This window comes from Pinus tabuliformis, chromosome X (assembly GCF_031772625.1).
Source record: "Pinus tabuliformis cultivar Carrire ecotype Pingquan chromosome X, CPIR1, whole genome shotgun sequence".
NCBI lineage: Eukaryota > Viridiplantae > Streptophyta > Pinopsida > Pinales > Pinaceae > Pinus > Pinus tabuliformis.
Window position 1 is genome coordinate 590,131,453 of NC_142308.1, and position 24,026 is coordinate 590,155,478.

Sequence of the window (24,026 nt, forward strand, 5' to 3'; positions counted from 1 at the left end):
TACACTAAAACTTCTGTCCAGATTCTTTAAAAGCACAGACACAGCATCTCACAAGGTTAATCAAAGATTTAAAACAGCAATCAAACGCATTCACATCCACATAAAACAGAGTTCTAAAGATCAGAACAGCAAGTGGAATATCACAGCAACAATCACATGCCTCCCCCTATTAGACAAAGAAAAGATTACATATACTACAACCATATCAAAATCAAACATGCTACCTCAAAACTCAACTGTCTAACCAACAGAGTCAAGCGCCCTCTCTTTTATAGAACAAGAGATGAGAGATGACAATGAATCCTGGACTTATCCAGTAAAAGATCTCTTTTGAAAAGGTCAAACACTAACCCTGATGCACCATGGAAAAAAGTGTTGAGATTGCAACAAGATGATGGAGCTTAGTGAAAAGAGTCGCCTTCACTAAGTGGGCCCGCAGGCTATTTTTGGCGCAAGTCTATTTTTAGACTATGTCTATTTTTAGACATATGGATCATGTCTATGGATTGCAGGTTGTTGTTTATGGATGATTGATCAAGTTGGGAAAAAATAGATGGACTTCTATTTTTTATGAAAGTGTGAGTAATCACAGTGTGAGTGATCACAGTGTGAGTGATCAAAGTCAAAAATAGAAAAGTCAAATATTATTATCTCACAATAATATTTGGACTATAAACTTAATCTTATTCTCTTGGAGCACTTCAGTTTGAGCTACAGAGGTGGCACATGCAGCTGTCAGAAGGAAATACGCTTTTCTTATGAGTCAGTGGAGTTGTTGCATGCATGACTTCAGTTAGAACTCAATCAGTTGAGTTTGGTGGAGTTGATTGTGGAGTTGATGGAGTTGTGTTCAGTTTAGCTTTGTTAAACTAGTTGTATTTAGTCTAACTGGCAAATAGACTAGAGATGAGTTGGGTGAATTAGTTATTAATTAATTCACAAGTTATTAACTCATAATACAACTAATGAATACATCAGTTAACTCAGTTGCATGTCAGTGCATGTTCAGTTCAACAGGGACAGGTGGTAGAGAATCAGATTGCTATCAGTTGTGACTATAGTTGTGCACCAGATCTTGCACAATCAAGGGATTGAGTATGCCAATGAGTTTGCCCACGTATTTGCCCACATTATAGCTTGTGCTCACGTCCAACAAAGAGTGAGTGACTATTTTGCAGGTGAAAAACGAGTTTGGTAAGCCATTCTCATCAGTTCTTGAGCAGGTATTGAGCAGTGGAAGAGATTTGGAGATTAGATATGAGCTGTATTGTGTGTAACAGAGGTGGAGATACTTGTGAGAAGTATTATGTTGTGTAATGTTACATGACTCAATCATTAATATACAGATAGTTGGGGTTTTTAGCGAGATGCTTTCCCCGGGATACATACTGTGTTAATGTGTGAATGCTCTTGATGTTTTATTGTTATTGATGTTGCTAAATTGATGATCAACGTAGAGGAGCTTATGTATTGTGTATGTATTCCGCAATAGTACATGATCAGGATAATCTTGTTGAATATGTGTTAAATTATTCAAAATTTCTACATGGTATCAGAACGAGCTAGATAATTGTAGAAAAAGTTTCTACATGGTATCGGAGCTGCTTGATTTGTAGAAGAGATTTTTACAGGATATCAAGCGAAGATTGATCATCGGATCTATTATTCAGATAGTGTTTACATTTTATTTCTTTAGGCAGAGTCTGTAATTGGGCCAGGTAGCCTCTAGATTCATCCTTCTTTTGGAAGGTGAGATATCCGGTGAATGCCCATACAGTCGATCTCTGTACAAGAAATACTTTGTTCTCACGAATTCTAGATCAGAAGCGGTTGAGTTTGGAGCTGGTGGAAATCGAATTTGCAACAGTGTTGTTGAAATGTCTTTCAACGGATTGCAAATGTTATTCCAAAGCAAGAACGACCTGGTGCTCAAGGATAAACTTAGTAACAATAAAGGTGAGAATGGATCTTCATCAAAGGTATCTGATGAAGAGAATTGCGCTTTGGTTGCCAAAGCAAAGAAAGGGAAGAGCAAGAAAGCTTCTCAGTCTGGTGCGAAAGGCAAGAAGCAGGATATGTCCAAGGTGAAGTGTTTTCACTGTCACCAGCACGGACACTATGCCACAAATTGTCCGCAGAAGAAGAAGAACAAGCAAGCTGCTGGATCTGCAGGGGGAGAGGCCTTAGCTTCTCAGTTTGAGCTTGATTTTTCATTGATCGCATGCTTGGTTTCAAGTGTGATGGGATCAGTGTGGTTCTTGGACAGTGGTGCGTCTTTTCACATGACAGGAGATAGAGATTTGTTCTCTGATCTGGAGAACAAGGATCTTGGAGTGCACATCGAGATGGGCGATGATGGTAGATACAGTGCGACCGGTATCGATACCATTTCCTTTGAGAGGGAGTCTGGTAAACCCTTTGTATTGAAGGAAGTCATGCATGTTAGAAGGATTGAAGAAGAATCTCATCTCAGTGGCGATGTTAGAAGACAAGGGGTATGATGTTGTTTTCAGCGAGGGAAAGGCCTTCCTGCGCAGCAAGACAACTGGTGAGACCCGGAAGATAGGGGTTCGAGTGAGAAACCTTTATCAGTTGCATGTAGATGGATGCGCAGCAATGGTAGGCAAGGCAGAAGGATTGGTGAGCCGGGATGATGGCGAGTTGTGGCACAGGAGATTGGGTCACCTTCACCATGGAGCCTTGAAGATACTGCAGCAGATCACTACAGGGCTTCCTAAAGGCACACTTGCGCAGTCAGATCAGTGCAAGGGGTGTACTTTGGGGAAGTTTGTGAAAGCCACCTTTCACGAGAAGGATAGTCGCGCCACGACGATCCTTGAGAGAATTCACACAGACGTGTGTGGACCTTTCTCAGTTGCTTCGACAGCAAAACACAGGTATTATGTGATTTTTGTTGATGATTTCTCTCGTAAGTGCTGGATCTTCTTCATGCAGAAGAAGAGCGAGACATATTCAAAGTTCTGTGAATTCAAAGCACTGGTCGAGAAGGAGTCGGGGAAGAAGGTGAAGGCTCTTAGGAGCGATAATGGTGGTGAATACATCTCGGACGAGTTCAAGGATTTCTGCAAGACAGAAGGGATTCGTAGAGAGCTCATAGCTCCCCATAACCCACAGCAGAACGGGGTAGCTGAGCGAAAGAACAGAACGATTGTGGGTGCTGCATGGGCAATGTTGCATGATCAGGGCCTACCCCTTCACTTATGGGCGGAAGCATGCAATACAGCAGTTTATGTGCAGAACCGTTGTCCTCATAGGATACTTGGCATGAGTACACCTGAGAAGGCTTATTCTGGTAAGAAGCCTGATCTTTCTCATTTGAGGATTTTTGGTGCTAACGTTTACATGCATGTGACGAAGGATAACAGAAAGAAGTTGAAGCCGACCGCAGAGGTTGGGATATTTGTGGGGTACACTGATACGCCCCACAACTATCGTGTGTATTTGCCAGACAGTGGTAAAACTGTTGTGCGACGGGATATAAAATTTCAGGAGGAGAAAGCCATGAAGTGTTCGCTTGAGAGGGAGCTACACTTGCATGCAGATGAGGAGCTATTAGTTCCTAAGGATGAGCTTCAGGACGTGGATCAGCCACAGGACGAGGTTCATGGAGTGGAAGAGACCACTCATGCAGCGCCAACCATCAGAGGGCGAAAGCGCTTGACAGAAGCTGAGCGACTGGCTCAAGATGCAGAGAAAGTTGTAGGACCACCTACAGCCCAACGCAGGCAGAGACAGTCACCTGATCGGTACACTGGATACATGGCTCTTATGAGCAAGTGTGTTGTGACTGAGCCATCCTCTTTCGAGGAAGCTGTGGAGGATCCCGCATGGGTAGACGCCATGGTGGAAGTGTATGATTCTATTGTCAGAAACAGTGCATGGGAGATTGTTCCTAGACCGGAAGGGAAATCAGTGGTGGGTTCGAGATGGATCTACAAAGTTAAGCAGGCAGCTGACGGGAGTGTGTAGAAGTACAAGGCAAGATTTGTTGCCCGAGGCTTTTCACAAATTGAGGGGATCGATTATGAGGAGACCTTTGCACCTGTCGCAAGGTATTCTTCCATATGGACGATTCTTGCTCTTTAAGTATGGGGGTTTACGCAGTGCATTATATTAGATATCATTTTTGGGATTCAACTGCGTTAAGTAAGTCATTCACGTATGACCATTTCCATGAGAGGTAGTCGTAACTAACTAATTTCTCATGATTTTTGAATAGTTCACTTAGCACTCATTGCATCGGGTGATGCTCACAGGGGTGAAGAAGTGGGATTGAAACTAGTGAAATGAATCACATAGCATCAATCATCACTTCCGGGGCTTGCACCCAGAAACCAGGACTTCCCAGGAGGTCACCCATCCCAGAACTCCTCTGGCTCAAGCGCGCTTAACTGTGGAGTTTTCCCCACAATCAAGCCCACTTAGCTTGCTCTCTCAGCGCAGATGGGATGGCACATTCATCAGATGGATGTGAAGACTGCGTTCCTCAACGGAGTCATTGAGGAGGAGGTGTACATTGAGCAACCCGAAGGCTTTGAAGTCTTCAGCAGCGAGTCGCATGTGTGCAGGCTCAAGAGAGCGTTGTATGGGTTGAAGCAAGCACCACGTGCTTGGTACACACGGATAGACAGCTATTTCACAGGACTTGGATTCTCCAAGAGCGAGGCGGATCCGAACCTATACCAGATTGTGGTGGAGGGTAAGTTGCTTATCATTGTACCGTATGTTGATGATTTGATTCTAACGGGTGATGAGCTGTTGATACTGTCATGCAAGAAGGATCTTGCTACAGAGTTTGAGATGAAGGATTTGGGCCTCCTTCACTATTTCCTGGGATTGGAAATATGGCAGCGCAGTGGTGGACTGTTTGTTTCTCAAGGCAAGTATGCTCGGGAGATACTGGAGAAGTTCAACATGCATGGCTACAAGCCTGTTGATACTCCTCTTCCTGGAGGTTGGAGGAAGGAGGATGCCACTTCGGGAGAAGAAGTGGATGCCACTGTTTATCGACAATTGGTGGGGTCGCTGATGTATTTGGTCAATACACGACCTGATATATGCTATGCAGTTAACCACCTTTCACAAGCTATGGTTAAGCCTACCAAGCTCTTCTGGAAGGCGAGCAAGCATGTATTGCGCTACTTGAGAGGCACATCGGGATATGGTTTGTGGTACAGACAGGAGGATGAGGTGAAGCTATGTGGCTTCACGGATGCAGATTGGGCAAGGAGCCCAACAGACAGAAAGAGCACATCAGGAGGGGTCTTCAGTATTGGATCGACAGCAGTTTCTTGGTACAGCAGGAAACAGAGATCCGTGGCACTCAGTTCAGCGGAGGCCGAGTATATGGCAGCAAGTTTGGCTGCATGCGAGGCTATATGGATGAGGAAGATCCTGGTTGGTTTGTTCGGTTCTCATTTGGATCCTACTGTGATTTACTGTGATAACCAGAGTTGCATTAAACTCTCGGCTAATCCTGTATTTCATGATAGATCTAAACATATTGACATCAGGTACCATCATATCAGAGATTGTGTGCAGCGGAGGATCATGTTACTTTCGTACATTCCAACGGAGGATCAGGATGCTGATATTCTGACGAAGGCTCTCACCAGGAGCAAATTCGAGTACCACCGAGGCAGGATAGGGGTTGCTGATAATCCATATCTTGTCGAGAGGGAGTGTTGAGATTGCAACAAGATGATGGAGCTTAGTGAAAAGAGTCGCCTTCACTAAGTGGGCCCGCAGGCTATTTTTGGACTATGTCTATTTTTAGACATATGGATCATGTCTATGGATTGCAGGTTGCTGTTTATGGATGATTGATCAAGTTGGGAAAAAATAGATGGACTTCTATTTTTGATGAAAGTGTGAGTGATCACAGTGTGAGTGATCAAAGTCAAAAATAGAAAAGTCAAATATTATTATCTCACAATAATATTTGGACTATAAACTTAATCTTATTCTCTTGGAGCACTTCAGTTTGAGCTACAGAGGTGGCACATGCAGCTGTCAGAAGGAAATACGCTTTTCTTATGAGTCAGTTGAGTTGTTGCATGCATGACTTCAGTTAGAACTCAATCAGTTGAGTTTGGTGGAGTTGATTGTGGAGTTGATGGAGTTGTGTTCAGTTTAGCTTTGTTAAACTAGTTGTATTTAGTCTAACTGGCAAATAGACTAGAGATGAGTTGGGTGAATTAGTTATTAATTAATTCACAAGTTATTAACCCATAATACAACTAATGAATACATCAGTTAACTCAGTTGCATGTCAGTGCATGTTCAGTTCAACAGGGACAAGTGGTAGAGAATCAGATTGCTATCAGTTGTGACTATAGTTGTGCACCAGATCTTGCACAATCAAGGGATTGAGTATGCCAATGAGTTTGCCCACGTATTTTCCCACATTATAGCTTGTGCTCACGTCCAACAAAGAGTGAGTGACTATTTTGCAGGTGAAAAACGAGTTTGGTAAGCCATTCTCATCAGTTCTTGAGCAGGTATTGAGCAGTGGAGGCAGGCAAGCAGTGGAAGAGATTTGGAGATCAGATCTGAGCTGTATTGTGTGTAACAGAGGTGGAGACACTTGTGAGAAGTATTATGCTATGTAATGTTAAATGACTCAATCATTAATATACAGATAGTTGGGGTTTTTAGCGAGATGCTTTCCCCGGGATACATACTGTGTTAATGTGTGAATGCTCTTGATGTTTTATTGTTATTGATGCTGCTATATTGATGATCAACGTAGAGGAGCTTATGTATTGTGTATGTATTCCGCAATAGTACATGATCAGGATAATCTTGTTGAATATGTGTTAAATTATTCAAAATTTCTACAAAAAGTGCCCTCATGCATCAGTTCACCTGCATAGAACAGTGCAAAGACTTGAGGAGAGTGAATGCATACATATGCAAGAATGAGAATCTCTCATGCACTGCACCCCAGAATAGAAAAGAAAAAAAAAAACACATGCAATGCACGCTCCTGCAGTGGGTTTTGCACCATCCAGCATTAGAAGATGCATGCACCTCCCTTGCCTTGGGATCCAAACCCTCCAATAGTAGAAAACACATACCCCTCAAACCACCGGATGCCTACAACACTGATGCACCCCATTAGAATCTCTCTAACATTGAACTGGATCTATTGAACACAACAACCTCAAGGAGAACAACTCAGAGTAACCTAATAAAACTAACAGTATACATTGTGAATCTGTTGGCCTTAGGCCAGGAATTACAAATTAAAAGGCAACAAACACAATAAAAATTAAAACAATTAGTCATAACAAGTATAAAAGAAGAACAGCCTGTTAAAAAATCTCATCAATACCACGTAAAAACAGAGCAGTAGCATAAAGAAATCTTGTCATCTAGGTTTGCAAATACTGATTATTATCTTTACCACTTATCGAAAAGGATTTGCAAAACTCCTTGACAACCTTTTTTGTCTAAAAAGCTTCAATGAAGGCAAGATTTCTTCAATAACAAGGGATAACGTGCAGGCTTTTTGGTCAAAACATGATTTCCCGGCTAAACAATTTTCCTGGCAACATTTTACCAATTGGCAGTATCAAATAGGTTATTTTCAAAGACCTAGCAGGACAAGAATGACGCTCAACGAAGGAATACTTCAAATTGAAATATTATTACAACATTTAACACACCCAAACTCGAGATGTAATAGAAATAAGACTACAGGATATGTTGCTGCAGGAATCAAAACTAAGATACATACTCAAACTTGGTATTACTGCTCACATGCATAGATACAATAATTATGCCATGACTTACTAAATAAAGAAAGATACAAGCATTATTACTAAAGGCAGAATTTTAATCTTTATGTATGTCTAGTACATGAACAGACTCCCAATCTTAAAAGCTTTTGTGAGAAGAAAATACCTTAGGCAGTACTACACATATCAACAACGGTGGTAGATTCCATAAATCTTAATGGGTGAGATTCAATCTTTGGTTTGTTAAGATAAAAATACCTTGAAAGAGGTAAAAGGTTGTTGCTTCTGCACACGAAAACTTCGGACCTTGTCATGATCTACAAGATCAAAATATATGTCCTTCCCAATTTGATCTGCAAGATCTTCATCCCGTGCCACCTGGAAAAACAATGATACACAAATCAAGTTGGAATGCACTTGAATTCTGTTGTGAAGTATAAATTGAAATGCACAAAATTAAGTTTTAACCCAAAGAAATATGTCCTGGACTTCTAACTCATTTGTGTTTTAGCCATAATTTCTGGAATCATGAAAAGTATAAGAGAATTCAAAAAAGGTCAGTAATGCATGGTCATAATAACCCATAAAAATTCAGTGTGCACCTACTTTAATAATAGAATAAAGATGTGCTTCTGTCTTCTCTTTCCGTTTCTTCTCCTTTTCTTCTTGTTCTTTCTTCAAGCTTACCTGCAAAGCATAAACAAACATGAAGATGCTCCTGACATAAAGTTATACAATATCTCAAATCTTAGAATCTATAAAAGTAGTCAACCCATCATAGAATCCAAATTCATCTACCAATATTTATACTCCATGTGCTACTCCTTGACAACCAAAAGTGCATGTTTAGAGTACCCAATAACTTGCATCTTAGGAAGATCCCTTTTGTTCTTTTATGACAAGCAGCAGGAAAGTGCTAAACATGTACTATTATTCAACTCTGTGATAAAGAGCATCAACAGATACAAAGAAGAGAACATACGCCAATGCCAAAACCAAGAAAATCATAAATTATCCTGAATGTAATTCTAGCGCATCTTCTTGAAGTCAATGGACTTCTAAAAAATGTAAGCCAAAGCCAAAACCAAGAAAATCATAAATTATCCTGAATGTAGTTTTAGCATATCTTCTTGAAGTCAATGCTCTTATAAAAAATGTAATGGATGGAACGAGCAACCGAAAGTCCAGGGCTTATGAACAATCAAAAGCACATTGAATCAAAGAAGTACCATAGTCAGCGTGCAAGGAAGTTAAAAGCCATTACAAAGTAGGGAGTATTAGAATAATACTATTTAGTGTTTAATGCTCATTCTTATTAGCTGTTGCTATTTTATCTTTTTAGCAATTTCTTAGATGAAACTGGTTCTTTCTATTTCCCAATAGAAACTTGATGTTTCTATTACTGTAAATATCTCTGTATTACTTATTGAGCTTCATTTTGCTCATGTAAATCAATTCAATTCATTCATTCATTATGGTATCAGAGCTTAGGTATTTTTCGAAATAATTTTTCATTATCTGAAAAATTTTGCTTCATTTCGAAATAGCTCTGTAGGAATCTGGATTATTTTTTTTGGCGTCAAAATTTCTACGCTCCAAGAGGTTTCGTTCTGATTAGTGCAGTAATCGAAGGTTTTTTCCCGCTCCTATCTCCAGTGCCTGAAGGATAAGTCGTGGGGACCGAACCTGAGAGTTTCATTGTTTGCTGTATAGGCGATTTCCAGCGATAATTTGCCGTGATTACAAGCTGAGCTAAGTTGCATCACGGCCGGAAGGATGAAATCTATGATTACAGTATAAATATATATATTTATATATATTATTATTTCAGAAGCGCCTTCGGGGCGCGGTCTCCTTTTCAGCATTGTAATATACTTCAGCGACTGGTAGTCCGAGGCCATTAATCTCTGCGAAATCTCGTGTACTGAAGTTGATGCGCAACTCTGGGGGATACACAGTCTCTCTCGCCATTTGCTTGAACAGTATGAACACATACCTGTGGATACCAATTGTGGGTCTCGGATCCTCATAGCGCATTTTTTTTCCGCAAGAGTGCACCCGACTGGAAAATATAAACCCTACCTCTAGAAGATCAGATCAGATCGAGTCCTCATGATCTGCTCTGTCGGATGCGACTCGTTGTCGTGCAAGTTGCTTCCATATTTTCGTAGCCCGTCAAATATCTGCCCCTCCAATTTAATGAATTTGTGTTTGTCTCTCCGCAAATATTAATCGTTGTTGATCTGGCTTACGGGATAGCTATTGCATCGAGAGTGATCGGTCTTACGAGCAGCCGTCAAAACGACTTGGTGGAACCGCTTCTGCCCTCATCGTGTGCGCTCAAATCCACCAAAATTTCCGAAATCAGCATTCCAAACTCATTCATTCCCGCCGTTGTTGTCACTGTCGCTGTTCATGTGGAGGAATCTAGTCAAACGCAGCCGGTTTTTGTTTGTTTTTTAATCAGCTGTCAGCACATACAAACATTTTGAACAGCAGAGAAAGACGTTGTTGTCATAAAGAGACTGCCGTGAAGAAATACGACAAGAGCGTTCTCATCTACAGGTGCTCTCAGCGTAGGGCATTGGACATATATACACTCAGTTTCCAAGTTCTATTATTTGTTGTATTTATCAGCACTCTTATACAGTGTCTTCAGTGTATTTTTTTATTGTTGGCTGAGCATGTCTTCTCTGTTCAACGTCATTACTCAAATTAAGTATTGACTGCTTATTTTTTTCGGCCTCTGCATTAAAATCCGGGTCAGCCTTCTTTGTTGTTTTTTTCCTGTGTCTTGGGAAACGTGCAGATGGCCTCACTCACAAATCTGATGTTGGAAGGCGGTCAACGCTTTAATGGCACCAATTATAACATCTGGAAACAGAGAACGTTGACCATTTTTGAATATAGGCGACTTCACCAGCTCGTTTTGAACAAAGAGCTCCGTCCTGGTATCACTGGTACCAATCAAGATAAATTTGATGATCGAAATCGAGAGGCTGTTATGTTTCTCAAACTTTCTGTGACTGATGATCAGTTACCGCAGATTCCTTCTGGCAAAACAGCTGCTGAAATTTGGCAACATCTGAAGAAATTGCACGAAACATCCGACAAAAGCATAGCTTTCTTTCTCAAGAATCATTTGTTCTCCATCATGATGGACGAACATATGTCTTTATAGGAACATCTTAACAAGAACAAAGACATTCGAGATCAGCTTGAAGCCATTGGTCGGACCATGGAGGAAGAAGATATGGTAGTCATCACTCTGAAATGTCTACCAAAATCTTATGAGCACTTCATAGAAACACTCAACATTACCTCCACTAATGTTGATCTGAAGTTTCCGGAGCTATGCAACAAACTCATGCAGCAGGATCGTTGGAAACAACAGTTTGGTAGTGGTGCCTCATCAGCCTCCTCAGAAAATGCTTTCGCTGCCAAATATCAGTTCTCTCAGTCCTTTCAGCAGAAAGGTTCTTCTCAGCCTTTTGATCCTGCTAGGAAGAAAAATGTGCAACGTAATTACTGTCACAAATTCGGCCACATGAAGAAAGATTGCCGACAGAGGATTGCTTCTGAACAGAAGAAACAAGGAGGGCCCCATCAGACAGCGAATGTTGCAGAACAGTCCGAGCAAAGAGAATCTGCCTTTTCGCCTTTATGGCTAAAAGCTCTTCAGATCATGTCCCGTCTTCCGCCTGGTACATTGACTCTGGTGCATCACGCCATTTCTCTCACAGGAGTGACTGATTTATTGACTTCTCACCTTTTAGTGATTCAGTAGTATTCGGCGGAGGTGAAGAGTGCACAGTGGTCGGCAAAGTTACAGTTCGGATCCAGTCTGTTGGGCGCACACTCATCTTCCTGAATGTGTACTATGTTCCTAGTATGGAAATTAATCTGCTGTCTGTCAGCCAGATTATGAGGGACTCTCCTCTGCTTGATGTAGTGTTCAGTGCGCACAAGTGCTCCATTATCGACAGGGACACTAGTCTTACGGTTGCTATTGGCCTAGAGGATCATGGTCTATACAGGCTTCTTGACACTGGTGATTCTCCAGAAGTGGCTCTAGCAGCTCGTGTTTCTCCCATCAGCACTCTGTGGCATCAGCGATATGGGCATCTAAACATGCAATATCTCTCTCAGCTCTCTCGGGAGGGACTTGTGTCAGGGTTACCTGATATTCAGACACAGCAGTTGGGAGTATGCGGCCACTGTCAAGTTGGCAAGCAACATCGGTCTTCATTCAAGGATGGAGAATCTCTTGGCGACCATCTAAGGTACTCCAGTTAATTCATGCTAATATTTGTGGTCCTATGAATACATCTTCTATTACTGGTTGCAAATATTTTTTACTTATTGTAGATGATTTTAGTAGAAAGATGTGGGTGTATTTTCTAAAATATAAATCTGATGCATTTAGTACCTTTCAGGAGTTTAAAACCTTAGTTGAAAAAGAGTCTGGTTGTAATATCATGAATCTTAGGACAGATAACGAGGGGGGAATTTGTTCTTCTGTTTTTTCCAACTTCTGTGATACTCATGGCATCAAATGCCAGTTAACTACACCCTACACTCCTCAACAGAATAGTGTTGTTGAACGCCGCAACCGTACGGTTGTTGAAATGGCTCGTTCCATGTTACAACACAGGAGTGTTCCGAACAAATTCTAGGCTGATGCAGTATTCACTGCTGTCTATCTTCTTAACCAATCACCTACTCAGGCTGTTAAGGGGAAGACTACCGAAGAGGTTTGGTCTGGCCGTAAGCCTAAGATCAGTCACCTCAAAGTATTTGGCTCAGTTGCATATGTTTGGATTCCAGCTACTAAGCGCTCTAAGTTGGATTCCAAAAGCCAGAAACTCATGATGACAGGGTACAGTGATCATCACAAGGCCTATAGGCTGATAGATATAGCCACTGGTCGTCTTAGCTTCAGTCGGGATGTAGTATTTGATGAAGACAAAGGATTCTTTCAGTCTTCTGAGCAGTGTTCTGAGGATCAGCCTCACAATGTTCTCCTTCCGATATGTCCACTTGATGGGAGGGATGATGGAGCCTCAGTATTTGATAATACACTACCTGAGCTTCCTCCGGAAAATAACCCTCCTCTTGCTGCTCCTATTGTTCATGAGCCTTCTCCACCTCCTCCTGATATTGGTTCCTCTACTCTTCGACGTAAATGGTGAGCTAAAACCATTGGTGATCTCCGGGATAATGAGCTCCTTGAAGGTAGAACTTCTAGACATAAGAGCAAACAACAGTCTACAGTAAATTAATATAATAATCAAAATTAATATTGAATCAAAATATTCAAATATTAAAATCAATTTAAATATATAAATAATAAACATATAATCTCTCTTATATATAAATATTTAATATATTCTCTGGGTGTCTCTCTCCCTGAGTCTCTCCCTTTTATGTATATAAAATATTAAAATGCCAGTTCATTATCAGTCCTCTGACACATGACGAGTCTTTGAAACAATCTAGCATAAAAATACAAAGTTACAGTTTTACATATGTTTTTCTAGTTATTCTTAAGAGAAAAGTAAAGCAACTCTAATGTTTAAGCATTGACTGCCACATACAACATGCACACACAATCTTCTGCGATATATATACATAAACAGCAAAAGAAATACTCATCAGCGTGACATCCCAGATAGCGCCCTTACATCGAGGTGCCACACATTTCCTTAACCCATCAAGGGATTGCTCCAATTTCTCAATTAAGGATATTGGTGTTAAGGATGTCTTTGGCCTTTCTTCCTGCGAAGGTTTCAACATAGGCTCATGTTTTGTGGGCAGTTCAACATATTTCTCTACAGGCTTTGTATTCCCCAAGTTCCAACCCCAGGGAACGTCGGAACTCCAAAAAAACAATCTTCAAAGCTCTCGGAACTTTCCTTAGCTCCCATTGCAGCTCCCGTTGAAAAGGGATTGTTCCCATACAATTCCAAAGCTCCCGGGAGCACGGAAAACATTGGAACGGGTTTCCCACCTCCCGGGAGTGATTCCCGTGTAACAAAGATTGGAAGCAAACAATCATGCCATCACGCAGCTCCAAAACGTGCTCTAGGTAGAAAGGCATCTTAAGCACAAGCTTGGCGAGGGTAGTAGAAGATAGTTAGTCTTGATAATCTAGAAGACGTGTTGATCTATGGTGTATCTCTATATATCAAGGGAGGTGCCTATTGTTGTCCTTTGAACACAAAGGATTGTCAACTAGATAGATAAGCCTTGTCCTAGGACCTAACAACTCCACACAAGTCTCATTGGTGGGCACAAGAGGCCTTCCAAGGTCTTGTGGAGCTTAAATGGTGCTACCATCTGCCTATTCATTGGTGCCCATAATTGTTGGGAGCATCGAGAAAAAGATGCATCAAAAAACCTAGCGCTAAGAGAACATGGAGAAGAAGAAAGCCTTATATATCAAATAGCTCCAACAATAGGTACAAACACAATAAGTATGACAAGATATATAACATTTCTAGTCTTTTTGCATATTTGGTATTATTACTCCTCCCTTGTCTTTACATACTCCAAAACCTTTGCATTTCCAATGTTTTGACCTCAGAAATCTCATAAGCATTTACTATTTGGCTTACTAAAAAATTGGCCCAAAAGATACAAACAACAAAAAAGGACCACTTGTGAAACTCCAAATCTTGTTAGAGAAGAACCCAGCTAACTTTTTTAAGTTGAAAACATTTGCTAAGGCAATGTTTCTATCAACACAACAAATACACCCAAAATAATGTGTAGAATTGTGACCTATGGTCCTATACATATTCAAAATTGCAACATTTAAACATTGCCTATGCAATGAAAGTATAAGGATGCTTTCAATTTTTTCATTAAGAGTCAAAAGTATTGTTCTATACCTCAAAACATCATCAATTTTTACACTGAATGTAACTGTGACAAGAGTACAAAAATTATTTCCCAAAAGCACAACAAAAGACCTAAACCTAGGAGAACATGGAGAAGAAGATAGCCCTATATATCAAATAACACTAGTGACAAGTACAAACACAATAAGTTAGATAGGACATAGATCATTTATGACTGGCTTTTGCAATTTCTTGAATCATTGGTGTAATGTTACTACATTATATTTACTTTTCTCCAAAGCCTTCAACATATCCGATTTCTTGACCTCATCAATTTTAGAAGCATTTACTAGTTGATGTGAGTTGGTATAGCTCGAATAAGTGTTCTAGTCTCATATTGTGTCTACGAGGCTAGGGTACACATTTTCTCCAATACCCATAATTGGTTTCGTGAGAAAAGGCCTTGATTAGAATTTACTAACTCTAACTTAGGGAAACAACTTAATTAATAAGTGTTAATTGGGGTAAATTGATTTTCCTCTAGAGACTTCCGGAAAAGTAACTTGATAGAGTCAAGATGATCTTAGCCCTCGATTATGATTAGATCATGGCCATTGATTCGTCAACGAGAGATTATACGAGGAAATCGATGGGCATTTGGAGAACACATTGAGACATAGATTTGCAATGAGAGCAAGGGCGCAGGGGCATCAGCAGCAGGGGTTTCAGCTGAGATTGTCAGTGAAGTTCTTCATAGAGATTTCCAAAGAAATTTGGCGATCGATTTTTCTACACTGAGGTCGATTTTCCAGTAGTGCAAGTTGCTCTAGCAGGGGGGTGCGAATTACCTAGTTTGGCTGTGCAAATAGCTGAGTAAGGAGAAATTACGAAGAAAGTGAATTTTTAGAAGAGAGATCGATTTGCACAAGAGAATTGATTTGCCGGGAGAGAGAGACTTTCTAGTGGAGGTCGTATCTATTTTCCCAGCTAGTGCGAGTAGCCAGGGGGGTCGAGTTTCTCAGTCAGGGCCACACGTGAGCCAAAATCACCTTCAGAGGGAGGGAGGCAAAATTAATTTTCGTGGGTCAAATAGATTCCAGGAGGTCTGAGGAGTCTTGCAGAAGTGAAGAAATAATTTTGTCGTGCCAGTGTCAGGCAAGCAGTTGTAATATTTTTGCTAAAGAATTTTAATAATAAAACCCTCGTTAGCACATTGGTTTTCCCTTCAGGGTTTTTCCAGGAACATTTGTCCGAAAATAATGGTGTTCTATATTTGTGTGTGTGCATATATTTCTCAGTTCCTATATCCATTTTTTCATGAAGTTGTGGTTGTGTTTTATTCAGTCTTTGTCGCAAAGTAATTGCAGTTGACAAATAATCTGAAAAGATAGGAGAATAATAACTAGAAATTACAACAGTAATGAAAATTTCACATGGTATCAGAGCAAATCTGAGAGCAGAACCTAGATCTCCGCAGGAACAGGAAGGGAAAGCACATGAGGGTTAATACCCAATTTGATTATACCCAGTTTGAGTTATTCAATCTATATCTCCAGTTTATTTGAGTTCACAGATTTCCAAAGATGGTTGCAACAGGATTGAGAGATCATGACAAGTTGGATGGAGCCTCTAACTTTGGAGTATGGAAGGCCAGGTTGTTGTTTCTATTGGACAAGTATGGTGTGAAGGAGTTTGCTACAACAATTATTGTTGTACCAATAAATACATCCTATTAAATAAATACAGGAGGGCCAATGCCAAAGTAAAGAGGATGATTCTCGACGGAGTGAGAGATCATATCGTTTTGCCCATCAACGAGAAGGGTAAATCGAAGGAGAGGTGGGATGCCATCGTCAAACTGTACCAGGATCCATCAAAAAACTAGAAATTGATCCTCAAGGAGAAGTTGAGGACCATCAAGAAGAATAAGGTAGAAGACGTGACTACCTATCTCACCAGAGTTCGATCTATCGGAGATGAACTAGCTTCCACACATCGTAGAGAAGAGTACAACGAAGGAGATGTGGGATGCCATCGTCAAACTGTACTAGGATCTATTAGAAAATAGGAAATTGATCCTCAAGGAGAACCTAAGGACCATCAAGCAGAATAAGGGAGAGGATGTTACTACCTATCTCACCAGAGTTCGATCTATCAGAAATGAACTCGCTACAGTTGGAGAGAAACCCAGTGATGATGAGCTAGTGCGTATAGCACTCATCGAGTTCTCCAAGGAATGGTGGATGTTCGTTCAGGTGATTTCAGGAAGAGACAATCTTCCAGATTGGGATCGGCTATGGAGTAACTTCACTCAGGAGGAGTTGAGGGCACCAGCAACAGTGGCAAGGTACCGAAGGTTGAGAGGGAGCAGGAGCACGTCGCCTTAGCAGGAAAGGGCAAAGCAAAGAAGGGGTCCAGTAAAGGGCCTAGCTCGAAAGGAGAGAAGAGCAAGAAGGACCTATCAAATGTCAAGTGTGATGTCTGTCACAAGTTTGGCCACTAAGTCAATGATTGGCCACAAAGGAAGAAGGGCAAGAAGCAAGTTTCAACTTTAGCAGATGCAAATGAGCTCTCTGGAAGGATGGACCAAGAGTTCGCATTGATCGCTTGCCTAACTAGCTCAACTTCAGAGGGTGTCTAGTACATAGACAATGGAGCATCATTTCAAATGGCAGGAGTTAGTGAGTACTTCTCCAATTATGAGGAGGACATCAGGTTCCAGATTCAGATAGGGAACAAGTCCAAGTGCACTCCAATAACACGAGGAACTATTCTATTTCAGAGGGAGAACGACAAGCAACTACCCACCCATGATGTGTTACATGTGCCAAGCCTAGAGATGAATCAAATCTCCGTATCAATCCTTCAAGACAAAGGGTGTGATGTTCTCTTTAGAGGGGCTAGAGTGATGTTACAACACAAGGATTGGAGGTCACCTATAGCAGTTGGGGTGAGGAGCAATTGGTTATACAGGTTGTAGTTAGACACACCCAAGGCACTAGTTAGCAGTAGTAGTCTGAGAGACCAGGTGGAGCTTTAGCATAGGAGGATTGGCCATATTCATCATGGAGCACTTAGACTACTTCGGGAGATGGTGACAGGTGTTCCGAAGGTGAGCACAGAGCACGACGATGTATGTAGAGGATGTGTGTAGGGGAAGTTTGCCAAGGCATCTTTTCCAAGGAGTGACAGTAAATCGCAAGCTACTTTGGACCTTGTACACTCAAAACATATGTGGGTCGATGTCGACGAAATCTCTCAAGGGATACAAGTACTTTTGAACTTTTATCAATGATTTCTCCTGGAAGACCTGGATCTATTTCTTGAAGACTAAGGATGAGGTCTTCAATCGCTTTCACAAGTATAAGTCTCTAGTAGAGAACGCGACAAGCAAAAGGATTCAAACACTTTGGTCAGATAATGAAGGGGAATACACCAACAAAGAGTTCCAGGAGTTCTGCACCAAAGTAGGAATCAGGAGAGAGTGGACGATTCCTTACAACCCACAGCAGAATGGGGTCGCTGAGAGAAAAAACCAATCGATTTCGAAGGCAGCCAGAGCTATGTTGTATGGCCAAGATCTCAAATGCTATCTATGGACAGAGGCATGTAGTACAGTAGTTTACATTCAGAACAGGGTCCCACATAGAGCACTTGGCAAGATGTCTCCCATGGAGGCTTTCACCAAGAAGAAGCCACGTGTCAATCACTTTAGGATATTTGGTTGCCTAGTGTACTCCCGTATTCCAAGAGAGACACGTTCGAAGTTGGATCAGATTGCAAAGTGAGGTTTTTTGTTGGGTACAACAAAACCTCAAAGGCATACAGGATTTTCATCCCAAGCGCCAAGACGATTATAGTCATGCAAGATGTCATGTTCATGGAGGGCAACGTGTACAGAAGATCCAGACAGATGCTAGCATCAAAAGTTCACAGTGAGTAGCTAGTAGAAGCACCCAAAGTACAGCAACAGAATCAGGGGCAACAGCAAATCACTAGTACAGTGACCAGTACAAGCACAGGATCATGTGTGAATGCTCCTAAGGCTTCACAAAGTATGGAGCAGCAAATGCAGCAGATTAGGGAGATGCATCACCAGACATGGAGGTGGACATTCTCAACTCCACTATTGGCAGGAAAAACCGGGAGGTTCAAGCTACACTCAAAGGTGCTCAAGAGTTTGTTGGGGCTCCTAGTATGAGCAAGATAGAGCAGAGACAACCAAAGCGATAAACTGGCAAAATGGCATTGGTCATTCAGCTAGTAGAGAGAGAGCATTCTAGCTATTAAGCGGTCGCACAACAGTAGGTGTGGCAAGATGGGATAGACTATGAGGAGTCATTTGCTCCTGTGGCAAAGTACACTTCTATATGAGTCTTGATCTCATTAGCAGCATAGATGGTGTGGCAGATCCATCAGATGGATGTCAAAATGATGTTCCTCATTGGTGAATTAGAAGAGGTGTACATTGAACAACCGGAGGGCTTTGTAGCACACAGCAAAGAGACCCACATGTGCAGGTTTAAGAGGGCTTTGTACGGGCTCAAGCAAGCTCCCAAGGTGTGGTATGAATGCATCGACAGATACTTGCAAGGCAAGGGCTTTGTGAAGGGTGAGGCGAACAACAACCTCTACGACTTGGTGGTTGAAGAGATGTACTCATTCTTGTCCTATACGTGGTTGACTTGTTCTTGACAGGTTCACTAGGGCTCATCGAGGAGTGCAAGAGGGACCTTGCAACAGAGTTTGAGATGAAGGATTAGGGCTCATGCACTAATTTCTAGATATGGAGGTGTGGCAGAAAGATGGTGAGATCTTCCTTGGTCAAGGGAGATATTGTATCGAGAGCCTGAGCAGATTCAGGATGGAGGATTATCTGGCCATGTCTACACCATTAATCAACAATTGGAGAAAAATAGATGCATCCAAGGAGAAGGATGTGGACCCCACCTTGTACATGCAGTTGATCGGTTCTCACATGTATCTAGTCAACACCAAGCTAGGCATATCCTATGTAGTTAACTCTCTATGTCAATTCATGGTGGAGCCGAAGCGAGAGCATAAGATAGCAACTAAGCATGTGTTGAGGTATTTCTGTGGCACAATTGAATATGGGATCAATTATCCTCGAGGTGATGGTGTTAGATTGGTCGACTATACTAACGCAAACTAGGCAAGGAACACAATAGATCGGAAAAGTCTAAGTTGCACGAAACGGGGAAACGGAAACGAGTTTCCGAAACGGGAAGCGAAACGAAACGCGACCTCCCCAAATTTTGGAAACGGGGAAACGCGAATATATATATATATAATATATATATATATATATATATATATATATATATATATATATTAAAAATATTTAAAAATTATTATTATATATATGTGCAATCATAAAGCATGAATGATACATTTACATTATATGATTATAATTTATTACATTTAAACATTAAGATTAAATTTACATCACATTTACTCATGAGTCATGAATGATCACATAATGAAAATAAAAATATAGGAAAATCCAAAATCAGCCTTTCTTTATATTAGTATATGAGGTTGCAAGTACAATAAAGACTATAAGGCTGCAAGAACTATAGAGACAAGTCACAAAAGACTAATCCTCATCATAACAATCCTCATCAAAAATAGAAGCAGCACAATGCTCAACAGTGGATGGTAGTGCTGAAGAAGATGATGCACCAATTCCACTATCAGATTCGGCATCAATATTCAGGGCAGCAAGAGAGAGATCCAAATCAGGATTTTCTGCATCCACATCCCATTCTTTAGAAGGACCACTGTTGTATTCTGGACCCCTACGAGATGCAAGGCGAAGGTTGGAGTGCACATAAACAAGATCCTCTGCTTTCTGTGAGCCCAACCTATTGCGCTTCACAGAATGAATAAAACCATAAGTGCTCCAATTCCTTTCTGCTGATGAAGAGCTTGCCACTTGTGAAAGAATACGAATGGCAAGGTTTTGCAAATGTACACCATTTGCTCCATGACAAATCCACCACCTAACTGGATTCATGGTGCTTCTCTCCTCCAAAGCTGATATATCTGCATAATCATCTATTCCTGCAGCAAAACTGGCAAATTCCTCCTTTACCTCCCTATGTAGATGAGAAGGAAACATTCTCATAAGGGCTTTTTTCACCCCAGTAGCCACCTCTCTATCCTTATGGGGTGCCTTCCTCTTCCCATTGCTTTTAGCAATAAGCTCCTCATCATAAAATTTGGGGTTCAAAGCATGTGCTAAAGTGTGCAATGGTGTATTGAAATTGTTCCACCTATCAACAATGATTTTCTTGATCAAACCAGCAATATGATCATCAACAAACAAAAGTTGTGGAGACTCCTGCGAAATGATTTCCATAGTTTTCTCAACCATGGAATCCATGCCATCATATACCTCTCCCAAGAAAGGTTGGTCAGTGTCAGCACTCCGGAGAAGCTCAAATGCAGGGGTTGTGAACTTTAGCAAGAAATCTACCTTGCTCAATCAATCATCATCAAGGCACAATCTACGCACCATAGATCCCCACTCTGAATCTGCTTGTCTCCACTCAATCCAAAGTTGACTCACCACCATAGAAACTAATGCATGCTTAACCTCAACAAGGCGGCGCAACATCACGAAGTTTGAGGCATATCTTGTCTCAGCAACTTTTAACAACTCCAATTTGGAGTACTCTCGAAATATGGCCTGAGACTGGTGGTGGTTGGTGATGAATTTGATAATCTCCCTTGCTTCCCCTGTGAGTTCCTTTATCCAGGAAACTTTGTTGTCGATTTCCTCTAAGATCAGATTCAGATTATGGACAATGCATGGTGTCCAAAAGATGTGGTCATACCTCCCCTCAATAATTAAACCTGCAGCTTTGCAAACCGGTGCATTATCCGTGATAACTTGCACCACCTTGTTAGGCCCTATTTGTTCAATAGCTTTTATAATAACATCAGCAATGTATTGTGCATCTTTCACCTCTCCTGAGCAGTCTTCTGCCTTGATAAACATTGCTCCTTTGGGGGAAGTGGCAATGATATTTATCAATGGTCTGCGCCTCATATCTGTCCAACCATCTGAGACTATGGTAACCCCAGAGCTACTCCAGGAAGAACGAATTGGAGCTAAAATGTCCTCCACAAGGTCCTTCTCATTTTTGAGAAGCTGGGTTCTGACTTTCTCATAGTTGGGCCCCTTGTACCCTTGAGGAGCTTTGTTAACTGCCCTTATCATATCTTGCCAGTAAGGAGAGCGAACAACATTGAATGGGATACCACATGCATAAATGCACCCAGCCACTCTGGAATCAGTTTCTTCTCTTGCTTGCACATTCACCAATCTAGCAATTCTGCTATCCTGAACTGAAGGGGATGCCCCTGGGCCTCTGGTATTTTTGGGTGCTGGTTGTTCATGTTGTTGAGTGTGACCAGCTCTCCTCTTTCTTGCTTCAACTACAATCCTTGGCTCATTGTTAGATGGAGCTTGAGTAAGCTCATCATGCCTTCTCTTAGTACCATCCGCCTCATCTTGCTCTCTTTGATATGCCCTCCTTGCCAACGGATCTGATGTTTTTGTGCAACCTGAAATCCCCTGTCCTCCTCCATGCAATAGATGCGCCTTCACTCTTGGGTAGGAGCCCTTGTACGTATTATTGCAAAGATTGCATCGCCATTCCCATGAGCCACCACCTCCACATCTTTGAAGCTTCGTCACATGCCTCCAAAGAGGATAATATTCAGCGCTTGGGTTGGCCCTAGGGATTGAACTTGCAGCTGCACTTTGGCTGAGCCATTGCTGCAAAAATAAATTAAAAAAACAAATCTGTAAATAATAAAAACGTTTTTCATATTTTTGGTTGTATAAACCCTAGAAAAATTAAAGAAATAGTAAGAAAAAAACTAAGAAATCAATGTGGCTTACCCAAATTAATTTTTTGTGGCTGAATCTACCCTAAAATGCCAGAAAAGAGGAGAAATATGGTTGTAGCTGAGCCAAATCTGCTGCAAAAATAAATTTAAAAAACAAATCTATCAATAAAAAACGTTTTTCATATTTTTGGCTGCCTAAACCCTAGAAAAATTGAAGAAATAGTAAGAAAAAACTAAAAAAATGAATGTGGCTTACCCAAATTAATTATCTGTGGCTAAGACTACCCTGAAATGCCAGAAAAAAGAAGAGAAATATGGTTGTAGCTGAGCCAAATCTGCTGCTACTGAAATCTCCTGTTGAAATCTCTTTCTCTTGCTGCTGAAATCTCTTTCTCCTGCTACTGGAATCTACTTTGCTCACTGCTCAAAACACCCTAGCTGAAACAACTGCCAGTCTCCAAGAGAAACGACTTGCTGAATAGTGTGATGAGAGAATGAGACAAACTGCTCTTTTATAACTTTAGAATAGGTTTCTAGAACATCCCGGAAACCTAAAAAAAAATTAAAAACAACACATAAATTTGGGGAAACGTGGCTCGTACAGCCTGGAAACGCGTTTCCAGGCCGTACGGTATGCGTTTCCGGGTTTCGTTTCGTTTCCCGGGAGGAAACGACCCCTAGGGCCACGTTTCCTGCAACTTAGGGAAAAGTACTTCAAGGTGTTGCTTCAGCACGGGATCTGGAGTTGTTCTTGGTATAGCAGGAAGCAGAAGTCTATGGCACTAAGATCAATAGAGGCAGAGTACATAGCAACAAGCATGGCTACATGCGAGGCCATTTAGCTTCGAAAGTTGTTGGTAGCCTTTTTTCGTCAAAGCGTAGAGACTACAGTGATACACTGTGACAATCAGAGTTTCATCAGGTTGTCAGAGAATCTGGTATTTCATGACAGGTCCAAGCACATAGACATCAGGTAACACTTCATCAAGGATTGTGTGCAATGCAAGATAGTCCAACTACATTATGTACCTACAGATGAGCGATAGAAAATATTCTAACAAAAGCTTTGGGGAAGGCGAGGTTCATCTTCTTCAAAGACAAGTTAGGTTTTATGCAGAACACCTTCCTTGCTACGAGGGAGTGTTGGTGTATAGCTGAAACAGGTGTTCTAGTCTCAATGTTTATGAAGCTAGGGAACACATTTTCTTCAATACGCAGAATTGGTTTTGTGAGAAAAGGCCTTGATTAGATTTTATTAAGCAGTTAAATAAATTTTCCTAACTTAGGGAAACAGCATAATAATCAATATAACTTGGAGTAAATCGATTTTCCTCTAGAGAAAACTAGAAAAGTCACTTGATGGAATCAAAATGATCTTAGCCATCGATTGTGATTAGATCATGGTCATTGATTCATCATCAAGAGATTATAAGAGGAAATTGATGGGCATTTGGAGAACACATTGAGAAAAAGATTTGCATTGAGAGCAAGGGCGCAGAGGCAGCACAGGGACATCAGTAACAAGGGTTTTAGAGGAGAT

The 24,026-nt window shown here is 41.2% G+C and overlaps 1 protein-coding gene across 6 annotated transcripts in view; it reads right to left on the reverse strand.

The window, feature by feature from the left end:
* LOC149141397 (ubiquitin C-terminal hydrolase 13-like) overlaps positions 1-24,026 on the reverse strand; it is a 191,242-nt gene that overhangs the window by 66,920 nt on the left and 100,296 nt on the right. For 5 of the 6 annotated variants that reach the window (XR_016264002.1, XM_089446292.1, XM_089446291.1 and 2 more), the window contains 2 exons: positions 8,370-8,450; positions 8,022-8,141 (listed from right to left, as the gene is read on the reverse strand). The exons of the other annotated variant lie outside the window; for it this stretch is intronic. Coding sequence is in view for 4 of the 5 variants with exons in the window: in XM_089446292.1 (XP_089302418.1) it covers positions 8,022-8,141; positions 8,370-8,450 (201 nt within the window). In the remaining variant the exon portion in view is untranslated. The remainder of the gene's footprint in view (positions 1-8,021; positions 8,142-8,369; positions 8,451-24,026) is intronic. 6 annotated transcript variants of the gene reach the window in all.